Source organism: Bombina bombina, chromosome 1 (assembly GCF_027579735.1).
Source record: "Bombina bombina isolate aBomBom1 chromosome 1, aBomBom1.pri, whole genome shotgun sequence".
NCBI lineage: Eukaryota > Metazoa > Chordata > Amphibia > Anura > Bombinatoridae > Bombina > Bombina bombina.
Window position 1 is genome coordinate 447,617,129 of NC_069499.1, and position 12,956 is coordinate 447,630,084.

The 12,956-nt window shown below is 39.7% G+C and overlaps 1 protein-coding gene across 1 annotated transcript in view; it reads left to right on the top strand.

The window, feature by feature from the left end:
* Positions 1–12,956, top strand: part of GORASP2 (golgi reassembly stacking protein 2) — a 178,896-nt gene that overhangs the window by 1,176 nt on the left and 164,764 nt on the right. Inside the window, exon 2 of the mRNA XM_053698425.1 lies at positions 9,808–9,888. Within this exon, the coding sequence (XP_053554400.1) occupies positions 9,808–9,888 (81 nt within the window). The remainder of the gene's footprint in view (positions 1–9,807; positions 9,889–12,956) is intronic.

Consider the following 12,956-nt stretch of genomic DNA (forward strand, 5'->3'; position numbering starts at 1 on the left):
GTATGCATACTAGGTGATTTAAGTGCCATTATTATTACTTAAAGGTTAACTGAACTTTAATTTTTTTTTCTTTCATGATTCAGATACAGCATGCAATTTTAAGTAACTTTCTAATTTACTCCTGTTACCAATTTTTCTTCTCTTGGTATCTTTATTTGAAAAAGCAGGAATGTAAGCTTACGAGCCAGCCCATTTTTGGTTCAGAATCCTGGTTAGCGCTTGCTGATTTTTGCCTACATGTAGTCGCCAATCAGCAAGCACTACCCAGGTGCTGAACCAAAGATGGGCCAGCTCGTAAGCTTACATTCATGCATTTTCAAATAAAGATATCAAGAGAACGAAGAAAAATTGGTAACAGGAGTAAATTAGAAAGTTGCTTAAAATTACATGCTGTATCTGAATTGTGAAAGAAAAAAATTGGGTTCAGAAATCATCAATATGTGTTTGCACAGTGCCATATACATTGTGTTTCACTGTACACATTGCTTTATCAGGTAAGTAATGCACATGTGCTGATTATGGGAAATGCACACTATAGCCAATGAATTGGGTTTGGCTGTTGCCTTCCTGATATCTGTACTATCCATTAGCAAATGACATGCTTGTTTGGGAGTGGAAAGAGCCCTTCTAGACTTGTAAGAAAAAAAGTAATTTTTAAAGAGCGTTTCAGTTTTTCTTGGAAAGTTAGGTTAACTGTTTGAACAACAAATATTAAGAGAAGAATATTGTAACTGTCTCTTTAAACGTCTTGTAAACATTCCTCTTGTCCAGATCACTTTGTTCCTTTTCTACACATGAATCCATATAATTGCTATTTGGTTAGATGTAGTTATAAACCTCTGGCAGACAAGGATCAGGAATAGATACTTTCAATTGCCCAAGGCACTATTATGGGTCCCAGGGCACATTTTCTAGGTGTGCCAGGTTCATCAGGCCCTGCCATAAAGTTACAGAAATATATATTATAAATTAGATGGTCTTAAAGGGATATGAATCGCAAATGCTTTCTTTCATGATTCAGATAGAACATGCAATTTTAACCAACTTTCTAATTTACTCCTATTAACAATTTTTCTTTATTCTCTTGGTATGCTTTGTTGAATGAGCAGCAATGCACTACTGGTTGCTGACTGAACACATGGGTGAGCCAATGACAATCAGTGTATATATAGATTGTAAGTTCCCACGGGAATAGGGCCTGTACTGTTATCTTTATACCCATGGGCAGTGCTGCGGAATCTGTTGGTGCTTTATAAATAAAGAATAATATAAATATATATATATATATATATATATATATATATATATATATATATATATATATTCAACCAATCAGCAGCTAAAAACTAGGTTCTTTGCTGCTCCGGAGCTTTCCTAGATAAACCATTCAGCTAACGAGAGGGAAGCAAAATAAATAATAGAAGTAAATTGGAAAGTTGTGTACAATTAATACCCACGTATGCAATGTGGATGCATTATTTAATTTTAAATCTACTATAAGAAATCATGCAAAATATGTATTTACAGTATTTAATCACAGATTTTTTTTTATATGCATAGTAGATTGTATATTGGGGAAATAATTGAATTTGTATTTTTTAAATGGATGATCAGCACTTTTCAATTGATGTTTAGGAATGCTATCTAATGATTTAACTACAAAAATGTCCTTGGACTTTTTTGTGTGTTTTGTAGAAAAGTAATTTGATAATATATTGGAAAGGCTTTTAATTGACCCCTTTTTTGGCTGAATTATTGAGTATGTTCTAAACTATTATTAGGTATTTTTAGAGCGCCAACAGATTCCGCAACGCTGTAAAGAGTCGGTGTACAGGATAGCTTTTGTAGGGGTCAAGTGGGTAGAGGGCCCTGCCGAGAGTTTCACTGTTGTAGTCGGCTCTTATGAAGCGATCTGTAAACAGCTGGGCCCATAGGCTTACATTCTAAGGGGTTCAAGGGGAAAGCAATGGAGTTAGGAAAGGTTAGTGTTGGTTGTATGCATCCCTAAATAGTAGAGTTTTTAGGGAGTGCTTGAAGCTGTTAAAACTAGGGGAGAGTCTTATGGAGCGAGGCAGGGAATTCCACAAGATGGGGGCCAGTCGGGAGAAGTCCTGTAAACGGGAATGTGAGGAAGTAATGAGAGAGGAGGAGAGGAGAAGATCCTGAGCTGATTGAAGGGGACGGGAGGGAGAGTATTTAGAGACAAGTTCTGAGATGTAGGGGGGAGCAGTGCAGTTGAGAGCTTTATATGTCAGGGTGAGGATTTTATGTTTAATCCTAGGGGCAAGAGGAAGCCAGTGAAGGGATTGGCAGAGAGGTGCAGCAGATGAAGAGCGACGAGTAAGGAAGATGAGCCTGGCAGAGGCATTCATAATGGATTGTAAAGGAGCTATGCGGCAGCTAGGTAGACCAGAGAGGACGGAGTTGCAGTAGTCAAGGCGGGAAAGGATGAGAGAGTGGATTAAAATCTTGGTTGTATCTTGTGTAAGAAATTGTCTAATTTTAGCAATGTTTTTAAGGTGGAAGCGGCAGGCTTTAGCCAAGGACTGAATGTGAGGAGTGAAGGAAAGATCTGAGTCAAGTGTGACCCCAAGACATCGGGCATGCGGGGTAGGGGTAGTGATGGAATTATCAATAGTTATAGAAATTTTGGGGGTGGAGACATTGGAAGAAGGGGGAAAAATAAGGAGTTCAGTTTTGGAGAGATTTAGCTTAAGGTAGTGAGAGGACATCCAAGATGAGATGTGAGAAAGACAGTTAGTGACACGGGTTAGTAAGGAAGAGGTAGGTCAGGTGCAGAGAGGTAGATTTGGGTGTCATCGGCATACAAATGGTATTGAAACCCATGGGACTTTATTAAGGAACCTATTGATGACGTGTAGATTGAAAAGAGAAGGGGACCAAGGACAGAGCCTTGAGGTACCCCAACAGAAAGTGGTAACGGGGCAGAGGGTGCTCCGGAGAAGGCTACACTAAATGTACGGTTAGTCAGGTAGGAATAGAACCACGAGAGAGCTGTGTCACAGATGCCGAAGGATTGGAGGGTTTGGAGCAGAAGAGGGTGGTCAACAGTGTCAAAGGCTGCAGACAGGTCAAGGTGGATAAGCAGATAGAAGTGGCCTTTGGATTTAGCTGTCTCTGTAGAGTAATGGGAACGAAATCCAGATTGCAGTGGGTCAAGAAGAGAGTTTAGTGTAAGGAAATGGGATAGACGTGCATAAACTAGCTTTTCGAGGAGCTTTGAGGCAAGATGGAGTAGGGAAATAGGGCGGTAGTTGGAAGGGGAGGTTGGATCGAGGGAAGGTTTTTTGAGGATAGGTGTGACCAGTGCATGTTTTAGAGATGAGGGAAATATACCAGTGCTGAGGGAGAGGTATAAACTATGGTTATAGTTTTGCAAATGTCACACTGCAGCTATCTGTCTTCTTTGCTTAATAATTTATTAAAGGGACAGGAAACCCCAAACATTTTAATTATTAATTATTATTATCAGTTATTTGTAGTGTTTAGGAATAGGTAAAGTTCATGAGTACAAAACTAAGGTGAGTTTAAGAGAGATGGGCTAATGAGGAGTGAATTAATAATGTAGTTTGTTATAGAGACAAGAGGCAGCAAAAAGGAATATGAATATATTGAGCATTTTTACAAAAATGTGGGAACCAGTTAAACACATAAGACACAGTATTACAGTAGCAATTGCATAAGAAAACAATAAGGTATATATAACATATTACAAAAGTACTTGCCTTGTGTATTGCCCCTTGCCCAATCCTTGTCGAATTCTGATATAATTCTATTGTTAATGCCTCACTTATAAAATGTTCACTTAATTCTTGTATAATTTGAATGGCCAATTGGAAAGTTAGTGTCTGGTCAGGGCGAAAAATATATTGTGTGTGTGTATATGTATACAAAACAAATTAATACAACACACAGAGAAAACCCAGCACTCACTTACAAGCTCTCAGCTAAGATTTAAAAGCAAAAATGGAAAGGTTAGTCACCGCATCTGGCCAAATGGGACAAGCTCAGGCACCTCGTCAAGGTCCTTTCCAATACCTGAGACCCTAAAACAGCCACACAATGCAAGCTTTGAAATCCAAACAAAATGAAAACAAGGGAAGGGTGCACAGGAATATGTAATCGCCCTAGATATATACAAAACACGGAAGGGAACTGCACTCTCATACCGGACCGGGTACACGTCCCATGACCCTGCAACATGCTCAGCCCTGGGTGCCACTGGCACTCACAGGAAGCTGTGCTGTCCCCAGAGCCACAAGCAGTTAACCCCAGACAGGTCTGGGTGCAAGAACCATAGGGAAAATTACAAAACAAATTAATACAAGTAAGTATTAAGTAAGTAAGTGCTGGGTTTTCTCTGTGTGTTGTATTAATTTGTTTTGTAATTTTCCCTATGGTTCTTGCACACAGACCTGTCTGGGGTTAACTGCTTGTGGCTCTGGGGACAGCACAGCTTCCTGTGAGTGCCAGTGGCACCCAGGGCTGAGCATGTTGCAGGGTTATGGGATGTGTACCCGGTCCGGTATGAGAGTGCAGTTCCCTTCTGTGTTTGTGTGTGTATATCTATATCCACCACACACATACATACATACATACATACATACATACATACACATAAATCGCCATAGAACTAGCTGATGAGCTGTTTGTTCCTGGTAGAGCGCTTCTCTCTTCGTATGCAAATTAATTTGACCCTGGGGAAGTCTCCCTATGGGGGAAACCAGATGTGGACTCCTTGCCCAGTGTGCTTAGAGGAATGTGGCTGCACCTCACTGACGAGGCCCATAGGAGGCCGAATGAGGTTGTCATGTTCCTTGTTCAGAGGAAAATTGCCTGGTATTTTGGGGCTGGACTGACTATATACATATTGTGTGTGTATTGTATGATGGCACCAATAAACTTGCTCAACACAGGGTTGCCACAAACCTTCAATTTATGAAAGAAGCAATGTCTGCGAAGCGCAATTAAACGTGTACACTCTTTACCTCTATGATTACCTTGTATCTAAGCCTCTGCAGACTGCCCCCTTATTTCAGTTCTTGTAATTTAGCCAATCAGTGCAGAATCATACATAACTCTACAGGAGTGAACACAATGTTATCTATATGGCACACATGAACTAGCTGTGAAAAACTTAAAATGCACTGAGAGAAGAAGGTGGCACTCAAGGGCTAAGAAATTAGCATAGAAGCCTACATAGGTTTAGCTGTCAACAAAGAATACCAAGAGAACAAAGCAAATTTGATGATGAAAGTAAATTGGAAAGTTGTTTAAAATTGCATGCCCTATCTGAATGATGAAGTTAAATTTTGACTAGACCGTCCCTTTTATGTCCACCTACTGTTAAATACTGCATGTAAGTGCAACTAATAGAATGACCACATCGCCTTTAACATGGGGGAACAGAATTTGAGTTTCAAGTTTTGTGGAATTTTCTTCTTTGTGTTTGAGTGAGAACTTGGGCTGTGGCATGAAAATCCCTTTTTGTGTTTGAGTTTTTCTTGCTTTATTTAAAAACTATGATTCATACCCCCCCCCCCCCCCCTTTTTTTCTTCTTCTTCAACTGCTATTTTTAAATACATTTTTATTTAACCAAGTGATTAAGGTTACTTGAGCCAATACGTTTTTTCTTTTTTATTAAAGGGACAGTCTACGCCAAAATGTTTATTGTTTAACCCCTTAACGACTGAGGACGTGCAGGGTACGTCCTCAGAAAAAAGGCAGTTAATGCCTGAGAACGTACCCTGCACGTCCTCAGTGTGGAAAGCAGCTGGAAGCGATCCTGCTCGCTTCCAGCTGCTTTCCGGTTATTGCAGTGATGCCTCGATATGGAGGCATCCTGCAATAACCTTTTTAAGTAATCCGGTGCAGAGAGAGCCACTCTGTGGCCCTCTCTGCACCGGAGATCAGTTGCTCCCTTTGTTGGTGGGTGGGAGCCGGACCGGGAGGCGGGTGGCGGCCATCGATGGCCCTGTGGAAGTGAAGGGGGGCGGGATCGTGGGCGGGGGTGGCTGGGGGCGCGCACGCGTGCACGGGAGGGTGGGGGCGGGCGCGTGCACGGGGAGGGAGCGGGTGGGAACCGCTACACTGCAGAAAATGTGAAAATAAAAAGATAAAAAATATTGAAAATTAAAATAATCAGCAAGGTGGTGGGGGTTTGTCTGTGGGGGGTGGGGGGGGGGAAGCTACACTACAGAAAAAAAAAAACCAAAGAAAAAAAAAAGCACTTTTTATTGTAAACTGGGTACTGGCAGACAGCTGCCAGTACCCAAGATGGCCCCCAATAAGGCAGAGGGGAGGGTTAGAGAGCGGTTTTGGGGGGGGATCAGGGAGGTTGGGGGCTAAGGGGGGGATCCTACACAGTAGCATATGTAAATATGCTAAAAAAATTTCATTTTTTTTTTTTTTTAAAACCCTTTTATTTTAGTACTGGCAGACTTTCTGCCAGTACTTAAGATGGCGGGGACAATTGTGGGGTGGGGGAGGGAAGGGAGCTGTTTGGGAGGGATCAGGGGGTGGGATGTGTCAGATGGGAGGCTGATCTCTACACTAAAGCTAAAATTAACCCTGCAAGCTCACTACAAACTCCCTAATTAACCCTTTCACTGCTAGCCATAATACACGTGTGAGGCGCAACAGGATTTAGTGGCCTTCTAATTACCAGAAAGCAACGCCAAAGTCATATATGTCTGCTATTTCTGAACAAAGGGGATCCCAGACAAGCATTTACAACCATTTGTGCCATAATTGCACAAGCTGTTTGTAAATGATTTCAGTGAGAAACCTAAAATTGTGAAAAATTTTACGTTTTTTTTAATTTGATCGCATTTGGCGGTGAAATGGTGGCATGAAATATACCAAAATGTGCCTAGATCAATACTTGGGGTTGTCTACTACACTACACTAAAGCTAAAATTAACCCTAAAAGCTCCCTAAATTAACCCCTTAACTGCTGGGCATGATACACTTGTGGTGCGCAGTGGCATTTAGCGGCCTTCTAATTACCAAAAAGCAACGCCAAAGCCATATATGTGTGCTATTTCTGAACAAAGGGGATCCCAGAGAAGAATTTACAACCATTTATGCCATAATTGCACAAGTTGTTTGTAAATAATTTCAGTGAGAAACCTAAAGTTTGTGAAAAAGTGAAAAAAATTTTGTATTTGATCGCATTTGGCGGTGAAATGGTGGTATGAAATATACCAAAATTGGCCTAGATCAATACTTTGGGATGTCTACTAAAAAAAAATATATAAATGTCAAGGGATATTCAGGTATTCCTGAAAGATATCAGTGTTCTAATGTAACTAGCGCTAATTTTGGAAAAAAATGGTTTGGAAATAGCAAAGTGCTACTTGTATTTATGGCCCTATAACTTGCAAAAAAAGCAAAGAACATGTAAACATTGGGTATTTCTAAACTCAGGACAAAATTTAGAAACTATTTAGCATGGGTGTTTTTTGGTGGTTTTAGATATGTAACAGATTTTGGGGGTCAAAGTTAGAAAAAGTGTGTTTTTTTTTCCATTTTTCCTCATATTTTATCATTTTTTTTATAGTAAATTATAAGATATGATGAAAATAATGGTATCTTTAGAAAGTCCATTTAATGGCGAGAAAAACGGTATATAATATGTGTGGGTACAGTAAATGAGTAAGAAGAAAATTACAGCTAAACACAAACACCGCAAAAATGTAAAAATAGCCTTGGTCCCAAACGGACAGAAAATGGAAAAGTGCTCTGGTCACTAAGGGGTTAACGGAATAGTCTAGTCAAAATTAATCTTTCATGGTTCAGACAGAGCAGCAATTTTAAGCAACTTTCTAATTTTACTCTCTTTTTTTTTTTTTTTTTTTTTTTTTTTTTTCTTCGTTCTCTTGGTATCTTTATTTGAATGTAATCTTAGGAGCCGGCCCATTTTTGGTTCAGCACCTGGGTAGTTCTTGCTGATTGGTGGCTTCATTTAGACAAACCAAAGGTGGGCCCATTTGTTTGTCTCCCATTATTCTATGAATAAATATGAATTTGCTGTCACCTTTTGCGTCCCTCTATGATATATTTTGGGTCCTGGGCGGTGACCCACAGGTGACGTGCAATACCTGTGAGTGCTGGAATATTTCTCTGTGTATGGCTTCATTTAGACACCAATCAGAAAGTGCTACCCACGTGCTGAATCAAAAATGGCTCGGCTCCTATGCTTACATTCTTGCTTTTTCAAATAAAGATAACAAGAACAAAGAAATTGATAATAGGAGTAAATTAGAAAGTTGCTTAAAATTGAATGCTCTATCTGAATCATTAAAGTTTAATTTTGACTAGACTGTTCCTTTAAAAAGATAGATAATCCCTTTATTACCCATTCCTCAGTCTTGCATAACCAACGCGGTTATAATATGCTTTTTACCTCTGGGATTACTTTGTATCTAAGCATTTTCTGACGGCCCCCTGATCACATGACTTTTTATTTATTATCTATTGACTTGCATTTTAGCCAATTAGTGCTGTGTCCTGCACAACTCCATTGGAGTGAGTATAATGTTATCTATATGGCCCACATAGATTAGCCGTCTCTTGTGAAAGGCTAATAAAAAGCATATGATAAGAGGCTGTCTGTAGTGGCTTAGAAACAGGCAGAAATTTAGAGGTTTAAATGTTATGGAGTATATTAATCTAACAATCTTGGTTGTACAAACAAAGCTTGGGGAATAGGTAGTAAAGGCATTATCTATCTTTTCAAACCACATTCATTTTGGTGTAGTTTATAACCAGAAACTCTTTTGCTGCCAAAGCTAGAAGTCTAGTTGCAAATTTAGGTCATTTTTATATGAGCTCTGCTCTTGAACACCTGCAACACATAGAAAATTGGCCCTGACAACCTTGGAAAGTACTGTGCTCATGATCCACTTAAATAACATACTATACAATTCATACATTGTAATAGGGTATTGCTTTTAATTGGTTTATTCCAATTGTAATGAAAAATCTTTTGCTCCGTGTACTGTTTAACAGGAACATGCTGAAACTCCTTTTTTTTTTTTTTGAAGAGTATATGATTTATGCGTACATTGTTCTCCACAGAAAATGTTACCAGCTGGGTGGCATAATAAAGTATCCGGGTGGGGGCAGTGCAATACTTTAACATTTTGTGCTATCCAAAGCACAAACGTATTACATAATTTAAATGTATTTAATGATGATAATTGTGAGCAATAAACATTGAAAAATGTTATCTAATTTTAGCTTAAAGTGAAGGTACGTTTTCAGAAAGTGCCCGGTTTTTAAAAAAACTATTAAATACAGGGGCACTTTCATTCATGATTCACCGGTTTTCTTAAAATATACTTACCTTTTTCTTCTTGAAGCCACTGCAGTGCTTCACCAGCCCGTCGCAAGCCTCTTCATACGTTGGCAATGACGATTCCAGCATCCTCCAATCAGGGCTCCCCCCCCCGAGGCAACGCTGTGATTGGAGGAAGCTGGTTTCGTCATTGCTGTGTAAGTAAACCAGAAGGAAGCAGATGGGGCATTGTTTCAGAACTGCGATCCGGTGTTACAGAAGAAAAAGGTAAGTATTTTTAAAATACGGTGCAATGTCAATTTTCATGAATGAAAGTGCCCCTGTTTTGACCTTCACTTTAATAGTGGGTAAAGTTTTAGCCGGGTGATCAGTAAAATCAGCCAGGTGGTGCACCCATTAAAAAGGTTTTGGGGAGAACACTTACGTATACTGTCTAAAATATGTATCTGCATTTTCATTAACTTTTTTTTTTTTTTTTTTAAAGGTACAAGAAAACTCCCCAGGACATAGAGCTGGATTGGAGCCATTTTTTGATTTTATTGTTTCTATTAATGATATAAGATTGGTAAGTTATTCTCAGTTTAGAATACTGTTCTACGTTGATATTTGCTATTATGCACCATTTAAAGAGACAGTAAAGGTTGTCAAAGATGTTACATATTTCTGCACTATATGCTGACATATGGATAGCCTTTCCTATGATTTTTTTTATTTTAAATACCTATTTCGCATGCTAAAACAATACTTACCTTGTACGTAAATCCATTCTCTTCAGCACGGCACCCAACAGATGTTCCTAGAATACAGCGAGAAAATCTCCCTAAAAAGATCCAATATTGAGTATCATTAAAAGAAGTAATAAAATATATTTGCCAGAGCTGTAAACTGTTATTTGCCTTTAGTTTCCAACTTTCCACCCAGAATACTGAGGAGCCAGACAGTCTTTTTTTTTTTTTTTTTTTTTTTTTTTTTTTTTTTTTGAAAGCATATATTAAAATCCAAACATAAGGAGCTGAATTACAAATTTAGGAATGCTGGCTCCCATGAATAGTCCAACCTTGTTTTCGATTGTAGGGTACCATGATATTTACACACCCATATGGCAGTTAAGTTTTAACATTTCTTTCTAATTGTAGTGAGTACACAAATTCCTATTCTTGCAAATCGGAAATGCATCACCTGGCCACCAGGAGATGGCAGCCACCCCAGAGCATTGAAATATCCCTCCCACTTCCCCTACCCTCCCAATATTTCTTGGCCTTGTCATGGAGGTAGGCAGAGATCTGAGGTGCTCTGCAGTATGTTAAGTTTTTCTATACACTCAATGGATTGTTTCCTTCAAGAGAGGGTCAGGGGAGTATGGGGTTATAATGTAAGGCTCTTAGCAGAGTTTTGGATATCTCTGTTCATGGGTGTCACAGGTAAGTTCCTATGCCTCTCGCAGTGAACCTTTGCTGTATTCCCCTTCCAGGTGAATGGTGTAAGTGACACTGCATTTCCTTTCTCTGACAGGACTGCCCTGGTAACCTTTCTGTAACAACGGAGGGTAAGTCCTGTTTTATTTTCATATATTGTTTTCCTCTCCCTCTTGGAGACTAGTTGCCCTATGAGGAAGGGTTACTGAAGTCTCATATACTATGGGACATTGTCAACTTTCCAAGGGGACTTGCACTTCTTGGAAAGTTCAGGAGTTACATTTTTATATAAATATTTTTAGGGATATTATGGGATTCCCTCACATTTATTATTATATAGTGGACGTGGTACAGTTAATCCAACTTTTTAGTGCTTATTACGGAGCACTGGGCTTATTGCACATTTCATAGTTTGGTAGTTACTATAGACCCGGTGGACACCCCTGTGGTGAGACTAAGTACTGATTAGAGGCTTTTTTTTTTTTTTTGGCTATGCAGCGGTTATTTTCCCACCGCAAAGCTCTAGATGCGCGCTCCATTGTTGGCTCTGATCGCACTTCCATGCCATGGATTATTCTGAGATTCGGCTTCACCACGGGAGAGGCAATTGTAGAAGCAGTCTGGTACCGGAGGGGGTAAGACACCTCACATGAAGCATCTCACACCCCTTATACTCTAGTGGGGTACTGTTAGTTTAGAGGGGCACATTTCAACTAGATCAGTGAACTGATTCTCTTTAGAACCGCTACTCCATCAGGCTGTTAGGCCTTTCAGTGAGCGGAAGTTTTAAAGAGTCTAAAATGGAGAATGAATCTTGAGACTGACCAGGAGCTAAATAACATATTGCTCGATACAAATAGATGTTTTCTTTGTAAGATACACTTAGTCTGCCCATCTGCTCAACTTTGCAGTGCATGTTTGGCATCTGTCCTTCAGTCTCATTCTGGGGGCCCTAGTACTCGGACTCCCGCAGTCTCCTCACATACTGTTAATGCTCAGACGTGACTAACATCACATGCTCTCAAATGCCGGGTATTATCTGGCTCTCAAAATGTTTACCCTATCCCCCCTAACACAACCTGATATTAGACCTTTTCCTCATGACTTTGCAACCTAATTGCAATCTGCTCTATCAGCAGCTCTCAGCGATATGTAGACTAAAGGTAAATGCAAGAGAGAGATTAAAAATTACGCTTTCAAGTCTAGGACCAGCAGCTCTGTTGGGATCTCCACTGCTAGACTGCTGCAGGTATCTAATGCAGACAAATCCTTTTCTTATACAGAAGGTGAACGTTCATCCTCTGACTCATCTAAGGAATCTGATAAGGACATGGAGGATCTTACCTTCAGGTTTAAGGTAGATAACTTAATATATTTACTCAGGGAGGTGCTCAATATCTTAGGGGTGAATGAGACAAAGCCTGTGGTGAAACTGGTGCAGAAAATAGATATTTTTAAGCCCAAAGTCAAGACTCCTGAAGTATTCCTGTTTCCTTCATTGGTTGCTGATATAATTTCCAAGGAATGGGAGAAGACTTGGATTCCTTTTTTCTCCTAAATTTTTAAAAAAATATTTCCGGATTCTAATCTGGAAATGTGGAATACATTTCCTAACGTGGACGGTGCTATTTCCACACTGGCTAAGCATACTACCATTCCTCTGTAGGACAGTACCAATGGACAGAAAATTGGAGGGCTACCTTAGGAAGGTTTTCCAAACAGCAGGAAGTATTGTTGCTGTAGCAGGAGCCGCGGCTTTCTGGTGCATTTGTTATCCTATATTCAACTAATTAGGGTTGAATATCCATAAGAAGAGATCCAGGACCAAATTCAAGCTTATTAAGACCACAAATTCCTTCATTTGTGATGCAGTTTTCTCTGGCCTTCTAGGGTAAGACCCTATTTGGGCCTGGTCTGGATTCTATTATTTCGACTGTCACAAGTGGAATGGGAGCTTTTCTTTGCCAGGGCAAGAAATCTAGACCAAAAGGACCAACAATGGGGTGGTTTTGCTCCTTTTTTTTTTTTTTCTCTCTCAAACCTTTCATTGTTCCAAAGAAGGAGGGAACTTTTCGTCCTATTTTAGACCTAAAATGTCTCAACAACTTTGTGAGGGTTCCGACTTTCAAGATGGAAACCATCAGATCTATTCCTCTTGTTCTCCAAAGACAATTTATGACTACCATAGACCTGAAGGATGCGTACCTTCACATTCCAA